Source organism: Rhinoderma darwinii, chromosome 3 (genome assembly GCF_050947455.1).
Source record: "Rhinoderma darwinii isolate aRhiDar2 chromosome 3, aRhiDar2.hap1, whole genome shotgun sequence".
NCBI lineage: Eukaryota > Metazoa > Chordata > Amphibia > Anura > Rhinodermatidae > Rhinoderma > Rhinoderma darwinii.
Genome location: NC_134689.1, coordinates 23655360 through 23671104, shown reverse-complemented (window position 1 = coordinate 23671104; position 15745 = coordinate 23655360). Strand labels below are relative to the sequence as shown.

Below are 15745 nucleotides of genomic sequence, written 5' to 3'. Positions count from 1 at the left end.
ACACGTTGGGCCTTTCTTCATTAGTACCAGGCCAAAGCCAGGAGTATTGCAAGTTGTGGATTCTGAGTGAATCCAAGTGAGGTTTCATGAGGCGCCCTTTGGCAAGAATAGAAGGAGCAATGTCATGGTAAAAGGCAAGCTCCACATCACCATACTGGTTACCTCGTTTCTCCCTCATGTCCTGCAGAATCTGCGAGATATAGGCATAGGAGAGAAATCCACATATAACATTCAGTGGTGGTTTGTTGGGTCTGGGTTTGGGGCGCAGGGTCTTATGGATCTGTTCGATCACAATGCAAGAGCCCTGTCCTGGCCCAGTAAGTCAGAAAAGATTTTACACGCTGCTTTCCGCAAGGTTTCAGCTACCCTTTTATACGTATACTGAACCTCCGGCTCCTATTTTCCTAGTCCTCTATGGGGACTAGTACCTTGTTCATGTCTTTCGTATGTTGACTGATCTGTGCTGCAAGTGTAGCAGAAAAAGGGGTCACCTCTGAGCAAGAAAAGCCATAACCGCATTATTTTATTTTGTTTGGGGAAGAAGTAATGTTTGACAAGGACGTTCATGTTATATGTACATTGTATCAGACTAGTTACAAAAAACAGTACATCAGGATGGCTAATGATACAATTGCTGTTGTGTTTAAACCTTGGTGTTCTGGTATTATAAATAGCAGCCTCGTCTTCGTTATGATTTCAAAAGAGAGTGGGGTGTTGGAACAAGCTCCTTTCCGGCGGGACAGTGAGCATTCCATTTTTTCAAAGATTTGGGTAAATCAGCTTGGCTTTTACCCGGTTTAGGTGTTCCTGGTTGTTCACTGCCACTATCTCTGCCGGATTTGACCATGTGTGCGCTTGTTAGGGAGATAAAATATAGAAGTGGTTTTCAGCACAACAAAACGGAGCTGCAGGCTTAAGCGTCTATCTCATACAGCGGTTAGGCTCCCCCCCCCAATAGTATGACGGCGCCATTTCAGATGACCTCCATGTCCTCAGATGTTAATGAACAAAAGGTTATGGGGATTGATTTTGATGTTTCCACTATTGCCGTCTGATGTTTTCCAATTCTAGATGTTCAATACTCTGCCATTCTGTCATCCTGCAATAACAAAGGAACCATGTCATCCCACTTTGTAATTGTCACCAAAGTCACACAAAGTTTGTCTTGATTCTAGGGGAGGGGGCTTCAGAATGGGGAATAGTTACTGTAATGGAACTGTAGTTTATCATCGGTCCCCTTAGTAAAATGATACAGTTACTGAATAAATTATTTTAAGGGGCCGTGGCACTCCCCTTCATTGTTTACACAGGTACAGCGTAGCGTAGGGATGACCCTTCATTCTGCTGACTGGCAAGGTCCGGTGATTGGGCCCCCACCAATCAAACATTGATTTCCAATACTAAGAATAGACCATTGAAACTCCCTTCAGTACATTTGATGCATCCTATGGTACTAGGAGTAACAGATATATTAGAATACATTATTAGCTACAATATAATATGTTTTGGGTGAGAACTTACAAGTTTGGCTTCTTTGATGACGATGAGGCTGATTGGTGGCAGCGGCTTCTGAAAAATAAATTGGATAAACATTTTTCAGCCGTTATCCTTAATATTTGCCATAAAGCAGATTAAGACTAAGGCTCTGTTCACATCTGTGTCTGTTTTGACAGGAAAAAATATTTCTGCATGTAATGCTATTTATCCTGCTGAATATTACAGAATCTGCAACGGATGCTGTCGGAGAGCGCTGCCCCCCTCTTTCTAATGGCTAAGATGCTGCGGTCGCTATTGACAGCGGCATTGAAGTGATTAAACGGCCAGGATCAGAGCGATCTCTGTTCCTGACTGCGCGAGGTCTCAACTGCAATACACAACTGAGACCTGCAGCGTATGGAGCAAGCTCAGCCTGTGAGCTCTTTCCATACTTCAGCCCCTGCACCATAACGTACAGGGTCGTCATGGTGCGTTAAGGGGATAAAGAGCATTGCCAGTTTAAATTAAAAGGAAAAAAATCACCAAAAAACGTAGGTCACCCTTTTCTGCCATGCTTTCTTCAAATTTCAGCAGAGTTGTTTCTTAGTTAAATCTTCTTATGGGAAAGCTAATGAGTCAATATTCATTTATTAGAGCTCTCATACTGGTTGTTATCAACCCGTGCTAGACTCCTCGAGGGCAAATGAATGGTGTTTATTAATACAGCTCCACATCGCTGCACAACTAGGAAGATTTGCAGGTCAAGAAGTCAGAATAGCAGGGTAACCAGCCGGTGGATGCAGTTTTGACAGCTATATTGGTTGCTACCCAATGCCCACTATAATGTTAAACAGGCAACATAAGGAGGACAACTCAAGGACTTGTTTTTACTTGTTTGTATGGGGGTTTGCGTAGCAAATGCTCTTTAATACATACAATACAAAAGATACTTACAGAGACAAAAACATCTCCTGTTGGTGTTTCTAGTGGTGACAGGAAGGACTTTTTCTTTTGTCTTTTGACACATGGAAATGATATCTGTAAGATTAACATATAGGATAGCTCAGATATATGAGGACATTGTTATGATATTCATCATTATTGGTTCCCATGATGCAGCAGAGAAGACTAAACATCATTTTTGTGGAATATAATTTCCCCTAATACAGTAAAATTAGTCCGTGGCCCCATCTCTTAGATCATTAAGGGCCCTATATTACACAGCCCGATGTGGGCCGTGAAAAGAGCACTGATCAACGAGAGAGCTTGTTGATCGGCGCTCGTTTGCTCCTTTCACAAGGAGCAATGATTTATACAAGAATATGTGCTGCACAGGGCAATGATCGGGAATGAGCGTTCATATGAAAGCTTGTTTGCTCGATCATTGGCCCAAGTTAAAGAACATTAACTTCGATTTGCCGTGGGCCTGGGATATGTACTGTCTTTATCATACGCACCTCTGAGATGTTCTGAAAGTCTTGTTCTTCCACCTGAGTTTCCATCGACACTTTAATTTTTGGATCAGCTATTGTGCTTCGTGAGGCCATTGGGATTTCAGGAAACTCCTCCTTACTCACTTGAGTCCCAACGCTCTTGTATTTTGGGACCAATGGCTGAACCTTTGATGATCCAGACTTCTACAAAGAGGAGTGAAATAGTAATCGTATATATCATATACATATAATGTATATATCTCTTTTGATAGGAGATATATAGTCTCCATTACACCTCACCCAGTGTCTAACTATGAAGCCATATGGCAGTGTTGAATATGTTTCTAGGGATAATGGTCAGCTGGGTGACAATGTCTGTCACTGTAATGTGGCCATATTGTTAGTCACATTTTCTTTTATTTATTTATTCTTTTGGAAATGGTTTAATATTTTTGTTCAACTGGACTGAAGAAGTTAACTCAAGGCCATTCACATAAATAAATGTTTTTTTTAATTATTATTATAATTGTTATTGTTACTATTATACGGGAGAAAGAAAAACGTGATAAATCTTATATTACAGGGGTTGTCCGGGAAATGTAAAAGCAGGCAGGGTATGGGCTAGAGTAACAAAACAAGGCACACTCACCTACTAAATTCCCACGCTATACGTGCGCCACTGCTCCGCCAGTCTTTAAACTTTCACATCAAGTGATGACGTCCCTCAGCAGTGATGCTGGCAAGAATGGCGAATAATCCCTGAGGCCAGTGATTGGCCGCAGCCGAATGGGACATCATCACTTCCTGTAGCGACAACCTGACCGGCAGAGTCCTGCGTAGCAGCTCTGGAGCGGCGGTGGATTCAGTGGGTGAGTTTAACTCGTTTTCTTACTTTAGCGCATACTCTGCCTGCAGCCCTTGTTTAACATGACCTGGACAACCGCTATAACCCCCCCCCCCCCATTGTATATTAGAATGATAAATTAGTCACATAAGCTACGGGATAAAATGTAACAAACAACTTCGTAGCTGCAGGAAATATGTATGAAATCAATGACAGAACACATAATCTCACCTTGCCAAAAAAATCCCAAAAGCTCTTTTTCTCCGGTTTGGGACGTTGTGTTGTGATCTACAGAGAAAAAAGGTCACATGTGATCTATCTATCTATCTATCATCTATCTATCTATCTATCTATCTATCTATCTATCTATCTATCTATCTATCTATCTATCTATCTATCTATCTATCTATCTATCTATCTATCTATCTATCTATCTATCTATCTATCTATCTATCTGTCTATCTCTTTGTTGATGTGGGACCCTGACTGTGTAATCATCTGATCTTCCACTGCTTCAGTGTTCTGACTCCATTTCAAACCTGTGAGGGTTTTTCCTATCCTTGTTTTTTATTCATGGCTATGTGTGTTTTTATAGTACATTAATAAAGTGTTTTTTGTATCTTTTCAATACTTGGTTGTGACCTTTTCTGGGTTGGTTTAATAAATATGGTCACGAGGACCGCGGTATATTATATGGGGCTGTTGCTCGGTTTTTCCAGTCTTAATATAATGTGGATGTTGCTCCAGTGGAGCTTTCACTTTAATGGAAAATGTATTATATAGAATGTTATATTTTTTTTAAATTCGTTTCATTCAACATATTACAAATACTGTATGAAAAGCAGTTGGAGAGTATATCATGAGAATAATAATGACATCATCATCATCATCAGATAAGTGATGTTCAATAACGATACATACATATATAACAAATATGAACAAGTCATCCAATTGCAAATCTACATAAAGTAAGTATATAAAGTGAAAGGAGTGAAAACTGTCTACAAAAGTGAAAGTAGACCTTTGAACAGAACATAATGCCTATGTCCTATTCTTTGTCTTGTATAACAGGTATACATCAGGTTAAAACACATTCAGGAACAGCGTGATGTTATTGAAAGAGAGTCTTCATCAGAAACATCAAAGGTAGCCAACCATTGACCCCAAATTTTGTTACATTTATTAGGGCAGCCCCGATGGTGATATATTAATTGCTCATATGAAATGACAGTAGTAACAAGCGTTTTTCAAGCGGATAGCGATGGTGGAGTGTCCGCCTCCAGTGCATAGCTATCGTTTTCCTAGCTAAAAAGAAAGATTCTTTCAGAAAAACACAAGTGTGATGTGACCAGTGTTCTTCATTCGGAAGACCTAACAAGGCTATTTTTGGGATAAACGGCCAAGGGCATGGAAGCATTGGTGTAATAGTGTCATATACTAGTTTCCAAAAAGCCGAGATAAATGGACATTCCCAAATGAGGTGGCAGAAGTCCGCCTCAGGTCGATAAAATCTGTGGCAATCATATGTGGGAGTTCTACCCAGTCGCTGTAGGCGTATAGTAATAAGATAAGTCTGGTGAATAATATATAACTGAATAAGTCTATTATTAATTGCAGGAAATACCGCCAAATGTGAATATAACAAGTCATTTACGTCATCGGGGGGAGGTCTGGTATTTGTACTTTCCACATATCAAGTACTGGGAGTGGAGTAGAGTTTATCCTGGCTGAGAGCAAATGAGTATATAAGGCCGAAATGGGACCTCTGGGGCCTTGAGACTTCAATATGCCAATAACGGGGTAGTTAGATATAATGGTTGTGCTAGGTGGAAATGGTACCTGTAAGGCGTGGCGAAGGTGTAAGTTTCTGTACCATTGTAACCCTGAGATATGGTAAGTATCTTGCAGTTGTGTGAATGTAAGGAAGGAGCCAACATCACCAAGTCGAACTATTCCCAGGTCTTGCCAGACCTGAGTGTCCCGCTAGCATTTGGATGAAGGGTAAAGTAAGATTATGCCACAAAGGCAATTCAGGAATGGTGTCCCTATAGGTAAGTATTTTTTTAGATGTACACCAAATTGCTAATGCAAGAGTGTGTAGAGGGAGTGGGGTAGTTTTCTTAGTGAATCCCGGATATTCTAAGCAAGCTATGACCTGCTACCAGAGAAGCCAAATAATAATCTGCATAAAAAAGAGGAGTATCGCGGACCCAATCTCATACAGTGGAGGAAATAAGTATTTGATCCCTTGCTGATTTTGTAAGTTTGCCCACTGTCAAAGTCATGAACAGTCTAGAATTTTTGGGCTAGGTTAATTTTACCAGTGAGAGATAGATTATATAAAAAAAAAAAAAGAAAATCAAATTGTCAAAATTATATATATTTATTTGCATTGTGCACAGAGAAATAAGTATTTGATCCCCTACCAACCATTAAGAGTTCAGCCTCCTCCAGACCAGTTACACGCTCCAAATCAACTTGGTGCCTGCATTAAAGACAGCTGTCTTAAATGGTCACCTGTATAAAAGACTCCTGTCCACAGACTCAATGAATCAGTCTGACTCTAACCTCTACAACATGGGCAAGACCAAAGAGCTTTCTAAGGATGTCAGGGACAAGATCATAGACCTGCACAAGGCTGGAATGGGCTACAAAACCATAAGTAAGACGCTGGGTGAGAAGGAGACAACTGTTGGTGCAATAGTAAGAAAATGGAAAACATACAAAATGACTGTCAATCGACATCGATCTGGGGCTCCATGCAATATCTCACCTCGTGGGGTATCCTTGATCCTGAGGAAGGTGAGAGCTCAGCCGAAAACTACACGGGGGGAACTTGTTAATGATCTCAAGGCAGCTGGGACCACAGTCACCAAGAAAACCATTGGTAACACATTACGCCGTAATGGATTAAAATCCTGCAGTGCCCGCAAGGTCCCCCTGCTCAAGAAGGCACATGTACAGGCCCGTCTGAAGTTTGCAAATGAACATCTGGATGATTCTGAGAGTGATTGGGAGAAGGTGCTGTGGTCAGATGAGACTAAAATTGAGCTCTTTGGCATTAACTCAACTCGCCGTTTTTGGAGGAAGAGAAATGCTGCCTATGACCCAAAGAACACCGTCCCCACTGTCAAGCATGGAGGTGGAAACATTATGTTTTGGGGGTGTTTCTCTGCTAAGGGCACAGGACTACTTCACCGCATCAATGGTAGAATGGATGGAGCCATGTACCGTCAAATCCTGAGTGACAACCTCCTTCCCTCCACCAGGACATTAAAAATGGCTCGTGGCTGGGTCTTCCAGCAAGACAATTACCCGAAACATACAGCCAAGGCAACAAAGGAGTGGCTCAAAAAGAAGCACATTAAGGTCATGGAGTGGCCTAGCCAGTCTCCAGACTTTAATCCCATCCAAAACTTATGGAGGGAGCTGAAGATCCGAGTTGCCAAGCGACAGCCTCGAAATCATAATGATTTACAGATGATCTGCAAAGAGGAGTGGGCCAAAATTCCATCTAACATGTGTGCAAACCTCGTCATCAACTACTAAAAATGTCTGACTGCTGTGCTTGCCAACAAGGGTTTTGCCACCAAGTATTAAGTCTTGTTTGCCAAAGGGATCAAATACTTATTTCTCTGTGCACAATGCAAATAAATATATATAATTTTGACAATGTGATTTTTTTTATTTTTTTTTATATAATCTATCTCTCACTTGTAAAATTAACCTAGCCTAAAAATTCTAGACTGTTCATGTCTTTGACAGTGGGCAAACTTACAAAATCAGCAAGGGATCAAATACTTATTTCCTTCACTGTATATTACGGAGTTGACCAGCCATCAGTTTTAGGGCGTTGCAAGGTATTTAGTTCAAGTTTTCATCTGGACGTACCCCATATGAGTTTAATAACTAAAGAATTAAGGGATCGGAAGAAGGACATAGGCACTGTGACAGGCAGACGTTGCAATACATAAGTACATTTAGGTTGCGCTACCATTTTAACTAAATTTATGCAAAGGATAGCGGTAATTTGGACCATGATCTAAATTTATCTCCTACCTGTCCTAATAGTGGGGCAATAGAAGTTTCGCCGGCATGTTTATGATCAAGAACCATATGGATTCCAAGATATCTAAACTGGGAAACTGTTTCAAGACCATATTGTAATAGTAATGGGTAAGGAGTGGGATTTCTTGCCGTGTATAGTATGGCGGATTTCTGCCAATTTACCCGTAGTCCTGAGTATTGTGAGAAAGTATTAAGTGATTGGACAGCTAAGTGGAATGATTTAGAGGGATTTCTCAAAAAAAGGACCATATCATTGGCATATAAACCCACTACAGTTGTTTTATCCTTCCATGTAATGCCAGTGATTTCTGGTGAGGAGCGGAGTCTAATTGCTATCGCATCTATGGCTATAGCAAATAAAGCCGGAGACAGGGGAAACGTCCTGTGCCACGAGCCAGAGGGAAAGGGAGGGCAGGAATGTTATTAACAACCACATTGGCCACAGGGGATGCATATAATAGTCGAATCCACATTTGAAACTGGGGACCAAAACCAAAACGTGTCAAGCAGGCCCATAAAAACGACCATTACACAGAATTGAATGCCTTCATTGTATCTAAAGAAGCAATCGCCCATGGCATATCATGTGCTCTGCTTATCTGTATAATAGTTTGCACGGACTTTCCCGGCATAAACCCAGTTTGATCCGAATGGATTATAGAAAGGATAATCTCGTTTAATCTTCTGGCTAGTATCTTAGTCAAAATTTTATAATCTACATTAACTATTGATATGGGTCTATATGAGTCACACTCAAGAGGGTCTTTGTCAGGTTTCAGTAGCACTATGATTGTAGCATCATGATTGTAGATGGAAGGGAGCGTGAGTGTGAGGCTTGACTAAGGGTATCTAATAGGAGTGGGGCCATTGTGTTTAAATATCTTCTATATACTTCTATCGGCTGGCCATCGGGAGCAGGAGATTTATTCAAGGCCATATCTCTTATTGTGTCCTGAACTTCTGTCAGTGTAAATGGGGCTTCTAATCTGGAAACTTGCTCATTTGAAAGAGTCGGAAATGTGAGATCTTGTAAATATGTTAAAACATCAGTTACAGAGTAGGCATTAGAGGAGCAATATAACTCAGCATAGCAATTCCTGAATCTGGATGTAATCTTCTCAGCCTCTGTTAAAATGGTCCCATCAGAGTCCCGAATTTTCAGGACTGAGTTACTACCACTGTTCTGTTTAATTAGGTGGGCCAATAACTGACTAGACTGGTTGACCATCTCAAAATAGTATTGACATGTGAAGAATAGCAGACGTTTAGATTTAAGGTGGAGTTGTCTTTTAAATAGCTGTATCAAACTTAACCAGTTAGTTTTATGGGCATCAGTAGGGTCAGTAATGTATTGTGCCTCTGCTGCTGCCACCTGACTTTCCAAATCTCGTTCTAATTGAGCGGAGGTTCTTTTAATAAAAGAGACGGTGGATTTTAAACAGCCTTGAAGATACGCCTTGAACGAATCCCTACGTAGAGTATGTGATAGAGATGAATCATTAATGCATAAAAATTGGTCAATTTGATCTGGTATACGGTCAGATTGGCCAATAAGTTTTAGCCAGAAGGGGTGTATTTTCCAATTGGCCAATATACGTCTACCAGGGAAAGTTAAGTGAAGTAATACTGGACTGTGGTCAGACAGACCTCTACCATCATGTGCTACTGATGTGACATATAGAGAGACATTAGGGGAGACAAAACAATAGTCAATTCTAGACCACGTATTCCGTCCCGTCGAGTGACCGGTGTATTCTACCTCATCAGGGTGGTGTGTTCTCCATAGGTCCATCCAGTCCACACTATTGATCAGGTGATATAAAGAAGTAGGGTGTATGGAGGGGAGAGATGAAGGAGTGGCAAATCTATCTAAGGATGTGTGCATGACTTGATTAAAGTCACCCATACATAAGATAAAGGAGGTAGAGAATTGGTGAGCGAACGTAATCGCCGCCTGAATAACATATAGATTGGCTTGCGGGGGATTATAAAGACATTAGACCACCTTTGGTCTAGTGTAAATTTCGGTATAAACGAAGACAAATTTCCCATCTGGGTCTCTGCGGGTTTGAATAGGATTCCAATGAACAGATCGGTGTGCAAGAAGAGAGACCCCTCTGGAATATGAAGTGTGGTAGGAGTGGCAAGACCATTGTACTCAGGGTCAGCTGTGAGATGAGTTTCTTGTAGGCCAACAATATGGGGACTGGATCGCCAAAAGTGGGAAAAAACTGATGCCCGAAGTACACAAACCACGCACATTCCATGAGACACACGTTAGAGTCGAAGACATGTATATATAGGTATGGTAAGTATATGTATAATCCTGAATATGAGTAAGGGTCCAGCAGAAAAGGAGTATATAAAAGACATGACAGTGATTATAACACAATTTCGTAGCATCTATGACATAGGCTAAGATCAAAACAATAAAGAACCATATTAAACCAGTAACATGGAACAGTAACCGTGTAACCCTGTAAAAATGTAGTTGCAGGGTGAAATATAGTGTAGAATGGGGAATGTCCGACTAAGATATTGTCAGACATGTGACTACGCATACACAGTATTGTAATAAGCAGATTAGACATTAATAGGAAACCGGGCCACACAACATAAGGGTGAGTCGTATACCGGGACCTACATTAAATCTCTGAGACATAGATACATGGTAACAGGAGGCAAATACAGGAATGTAAAAGGATAAGCAGTAGAATGTACATAAGTATACAGGTAACTCGTCATATATATTCTAACCGCAAGCACCAAGTAAACTTCCAGAAGATGTAGCCAACAAAATCAGTGTGGCAAAAGTACAGCAGGTCAAAAGTGTAGCTAAAGAAATATTCTGGCCCTTTCAAGTGGGCAAGACGCAGGACGGAGTCACGATCTCTATAATTCCGTCGTTTAGCCAAAAATGGTCGTGGGTTGGCACCTGGAGGGGGAGGTTTAGCCGGTACTCTATGAGCACGTTCCACTACAAAGCAGGAGGAAAAGGAGGCGTCTCCTTATGTAGTTTTGAGCAGGTTTTCTAAGAATGATTCTGGAGTCTGGCCTTCAGCCTTCTCAGGGAGACCAATGATTCGCAAGTTATTGCGACGTAGTCTATATTCCAAGTCATCCAGTTTGGACTGACAAGCTTCAATTTTACAAGAGTCAGAGGAAATTGTAATTGTGAGAGGATTAATCTTGTCTTCTGCACGGGATACTCTATCCTCTATTTCTCCTATGCTAATTCTGCATGTCCCGGCGCAGTAAATTGACATCGATTTTTATTTCTTCAGTTTTACCTGTCGAGGAGGAGGTACAGGTAGTAATGGCTGACAACAACTATGTGGAAACCTGTCGCAAAGTAGGTTCAGGATCTGTATCAGGATCAACATCATCTCTGGAATGAGAATCGCCTCCCCTTAATTTCCCCTGTGTAGAACGTGTTGAGCGAGGAGTAGACATATGTCCTTCTTGGTCTGTATGAACAAACTCTTTCAGTCTATACATAGTAGGCTGTAGTTTGGATTTGTGCATGCCTTTCAATAAAGAATGAGCAATTCACATGTATTTGTACTGGGTGCAGGCCCAGGAAGACAAGATATATTAGTGTAAAGTAGAAGTGTCCATCCAAATAATAAGTCTGATCAACGTGATAAGTGATCAAGAAACGGCAATGTCGCAGCTACACAGGAAAGAGTACCTCAGGTAAGTTAATGGATGTTTTCCCGCCGCATGGTGACTCCCAATATCAGGGAGTGTGCAGGATATGTCAGTAGTCCCAAGTTGTTGCAGGAGCCAAGGTTAGGCACTGTAAGGAGAATTAGGAGGATATGTCGGACACCTGCGGGAGCTCCGGTATCTGCGTCCCACGCTCCTGAAGTGGTGGTGCGGACTAGGAACTACTGTCCCACGCCCCTGAAGTCGTCACTCAGCTCAGACAAGAGAAAGTATGTCGTCCTGCAGGGCAGGGAGATCGTCCATACCTTGTGCAGTAGTGCGGGTTATTCAGCGTAAGCAGGGGAAGAGCTGGAACTGATCGCCGACAGGCGTATGTAGTTTCAGCACTAGCTCTCTACACGAGATGAAGCGGTGATGTGGCTCAGGTGATGTATATCAGGCCGCCAAATGCCGCATGTCGTAGTTTCCAGCCAAAAGGGGGTACCAGAACGGGTCAGGAGTGTTGCCGGGTGTAAGGTGGTCCAGTATTAAACTATAGGTATGCTCTCAGCACAGGATGAGGTCAGGATGTATAACGGTACCCTGGAGAGCGGCCTAAACACGTCCGTCCATCTTGGCTGCCGGCCACACCCCCCATATAGAATGCTATTTACCTCCTTTTCAGACTGAAGACGTCCAAAAACATTAAATTTCCCACGCTTCCCTGAATCCTGGGAGCGAGCAGGTAGATGTTTCTGTGGAACAGAGAAAAAAAGTCACATGTGATCTATCTATCTATCTATCTATCTATCTATCTATCTATCTATCTATCTATCTATCTATCTATCTATCTATCTATCTATCTATCTATCTATCTATCTATCTATCGCTTTAAACCCCCCGTTGTATATTAGAATTATAAATTAGTCACATAAACTAAGGGATAAAAATAACAAACAACTTCGTAGCTGCAGGAAATAAGTATGAAATCAATAACAGAACACATAATCTCACCTTGCCGAAAAAATCCCAAAAGCTCTTTTTCTCCGTTTTGGGACGTTGTATTGTGATCTACAGAGAAAAAAAGTCACATGTGATCTATCTATCTATCTATCTATCTATCTATCTATCTATCTATCTATCTATCTATCTATCTATCTATCGATCTATCTATCTACGTATCTATCTGAGGAAAAAGGAAATGGGAGGAAACCTCCAGCTCACCAATCTGACACTCCTGTGTTTGTAGTCGCCCGGATCAGCCGCGACGGCACACGGCAGCAATTGAAGAAAAAACCAGAGGAGATCCAGCGATTGAAATGTCAATAGGAAAAACTATGTTTCCACTTTATTAAGGTACAAGCTAGGTGTTTGAAAAAAACACCAGGAGGAAAAGACAAGGTGGTGATATGCGGCAATAGATAGCCTACGCGTTTCAGGCACTGGCTGTGCCCTTAATCATGGCTAAGTCGACTTAGCCATGATTAAGGGCACAGCCAGTGCCTGAAACGCGTAGGCTATCTATTGCCGCATATCACCACCTTGTCTTTTCCTCCTGGTGTTTTTTTCAAGCACCTAGCTTGTACCTTAATAAAGTGGAAACTTAGTTTTTCCTATTGACATTTCAATCGCTGGATCTCCTCTGTTTTTTTCTACGTATCTATCTATCTATCTACGTATCTATCTATCTACGTATCTATCTACATATTTATCTACATATCTATCTACGTATCTATCTATCTATCTACGTATCTATCTCTCTCTATCATCTATCTATCTATCTATCTATCTATCTATCTATCTATCTATCTATCTATCTATCTACATAAAGGGTTTGTTACCGTCACATAATACCCCTTTCTGACCAAGGGAGATGGCATTTTTTCCAGATTCACCAATCCATTTGAAGCTATGGTCGGTTCCATTGTTTTAGGAGCAGAATCTGGTTGAACAGGAAAAGCCTGCCAAAGAGAAATCTGAAGTGAATAAATGTGTTTTTAAAAATCTTTTGTTTAGTTAATATCCAAACTTCCACCAATATATCCAAACATCCTTTCGATGCATCAAAGCCTCCCCCAATGTACCCAAACATCCCCCCAACCCTGACTTTTCTGCATCAAGATAAAACTAGAAGAAAATGTAGAGTAAGAGAAATGTTACCTTGCTCCTGCAGTCCCGTCTCCAGGAAGGTTTCCATGTCCTTGCCGGGATTTTAAACTCTCTTACTGGAGTGTCAGGGATGAAATCCGAGGCCCCAGCGAGATATTGCTGTGAAAAAGACAGAAAAATGAGTTTCCTTCAGGTGAATGTTTTTCTGTAGATCATGATTTAGATTTGTGTATAGGGGAGAGATCCATTATGATCCTATGTTTATATATAGACAGCACCTGACACTGTGTTAATGCACGGAGAATCAACTACCACCAATTATTCCAAATAATGCACATGGCCATAACATTACAATGTCCATCAAGTGGCCAACAATAATGGGAAAGTGTGTCGGACATGAAAGTGAATGTCTAATATGCTGATGCAGCGATAAGCAGAATACTGGAGCCAATTCTGACAGTCTGTATTCTCTAGATGGAGTAAGTAGACAAGGTCAGTTGGTGCAATATACTGACGGCTCCTGTTCTGACTATTTGGTGCAGGTAACAAGGAATTGTAGATTAATTTTCCACTGCTGCTCTGTTCTAAAGGGAGTGACTCTGACAAGGACATGTATTAGGAAATTGCAATAACTGCAATTCCTGCTTGGCTCCCTGGCTGTTTAATCTAGGGACATGTTGACTGACAGCGGTCCCTGTAAGGCTATGATAATAGAGGGAACATACGCTGCGTAAAAGCACACAGCGTATCCGCCCTGGGCGCCGCAGGGAATACCGCCTGAAAAACAGCACCAAATTATGGTGCAGTTTTTCAGCCGGAATATCCACTGCGAAAAACTGCACATGGAAAAAAAAAAAGTTTGATACTTACGTAGCCATGGCGACAATGGGGGAAACCCGCAACATGAAACAGTGATTACGCAAAACACAATTGACATGCTGCGGATTAAATAAACGTACTACAGGTCACTTTCTGAGCATTTTTCCGCTCATAATTTACGCAGCGTGTGGATGAGGTTTGTTGAAATTGTATCCACTCTGCTGCTACTGTATTATGCTGCAGATTTTCCACAACTAATTCCGTTACGGAAAATCTACAGTATTTACGCTACATTTGAACTTACCCTAAGAAGAGGAGGGGATGTTTATACCGCTTCGTTTCAGTGATCGGTAGGGGTCTCAGAGCTCGGACCCCCACCAATCAAGACTTCTGACAAGTCACTATGACGTCAAAAGTTTTTCAAAAAGTTTAGTTACCCTTTAAAGGGTAACTAAAGGTTTGACAAACTTCTGACATGTCATAGTGACATGTCAGAAGTTTTGATTGGTTGGGGTCCGAGCACTGAGACCCCCACCAATCGCTCAAATGAAGCGGCAGAAGCGCTCTTGTGAGTGCTTAGCCGCTTCATTTCTGTTCGGCTTTTTCCGGAAAGTCGATGTATCGGTGTACGGGCTCATAGACTTTCTATTGGGTCCGTACTCCGATACATTGATTTCCGGAAAAAGCCAAACAGACACGTAGCGGCTGAGCGCTCACACGAGTGCTTTTGCCACTTCGTTTGAGTGATTGGTGGGGGTCTCAGTGCTCGGACCCCCACCAATCAATCTTCTGACACGTCACTATGACATGTCAGAAGTTTGTCAAACCTTTATTTACCCTTTAAATTAAGCTGTGGCCGACCCCCACTTTTATCCATAATGTAGGTTTCCTGTTTCTCTTATATTAGGTTGGTTATATTACATATTTATTTCTGCAGGACAGGGGTGGTTCCCGGTCTGCTGTCAGTCTTAGGGGGGATTCACACGAGCGTGATTTGGCAGCGTGTAGGGCGCGTTGTTTTCGCGCGGCACGCAATGCCCTATAGAAGTCTATGGGGCAGTACACACAGTCCGTGTATTTTGCGCAGCGTTTGTTCGCTGCGCAAAATACGCGACAGGTTCAATAACTCTGCGTATTTCACGCATCACGCACCCATTGAAGTCAATGGGTGCGTGAAAACCACGCATGTCGCACGGAAGCACTTCCGTGCGAACTGCGTGTTTGCGCAACAGCTGTCAAAAGGATGAATGGAAACAGAAAAGCACCACGTGCTTTTCTGTTTCCAAGCATCCAAACGGAGTGTCTTTGCGAGGAGCGAACCCCGACAACCGAAGCTAACTTCACCGAA

At 41.8% G+C, this 15745-nt stretch overlaps 1 protein-coding gene across 7 annotated transcripts in view; it reads right to left on the bottom strand.

Moving 5' to 3' along the window:
* Window positions 1-508: 508 nt before the first annotated feature.
* Window positions 509-15745, bottom strand: part of LOC142748833 (uncharacterized) — a 51786-nt gene continuing 36549 nt past the window's right edge. For 5 of the 7 annotated variants that reach the window (XM_075856131.1, XM_075856130.1, XM_075856129.1 and 2 more), the window contains 9 exons: window positions 13630-13737; window positions 13311-13430; window positions 12484-12540; window positions 12144-12224; window positions 3985-4041; window positions 2934-3113; window positions 2431-2514; window positions 1522-1569; window positions 509-1099 (listed from right to left, as the gene is read on the bottom strand). In XM_075856131.1, coding sequence (XP_075712246.1) covers window positions 1076-1099; window positions 1522-1569; window positions 2431-2514; window positions 2934-3113; window positions 3985-4041; window positions 12144-12224; window positions 12484-12540; window positions 13311-13430; window positions 13630-13737 — 759 coding nt within the window. In that variant the 3' untranslated portion in view covers window positions 509-1075. The remainder of the gene's footprint in view (window positions 1100-1521; window positions 1570-2430; window positions 2515-2933; window positions 3114-3984; window positions 4042-12143; window positions 12225-12483; window positions 12541-13310; window positions 13431-13629; window positions 13738-15745) is intronic. The other 2 variants (XM_075856127.1, XM_075856126.1) reach the window with 2 other exon arrangements.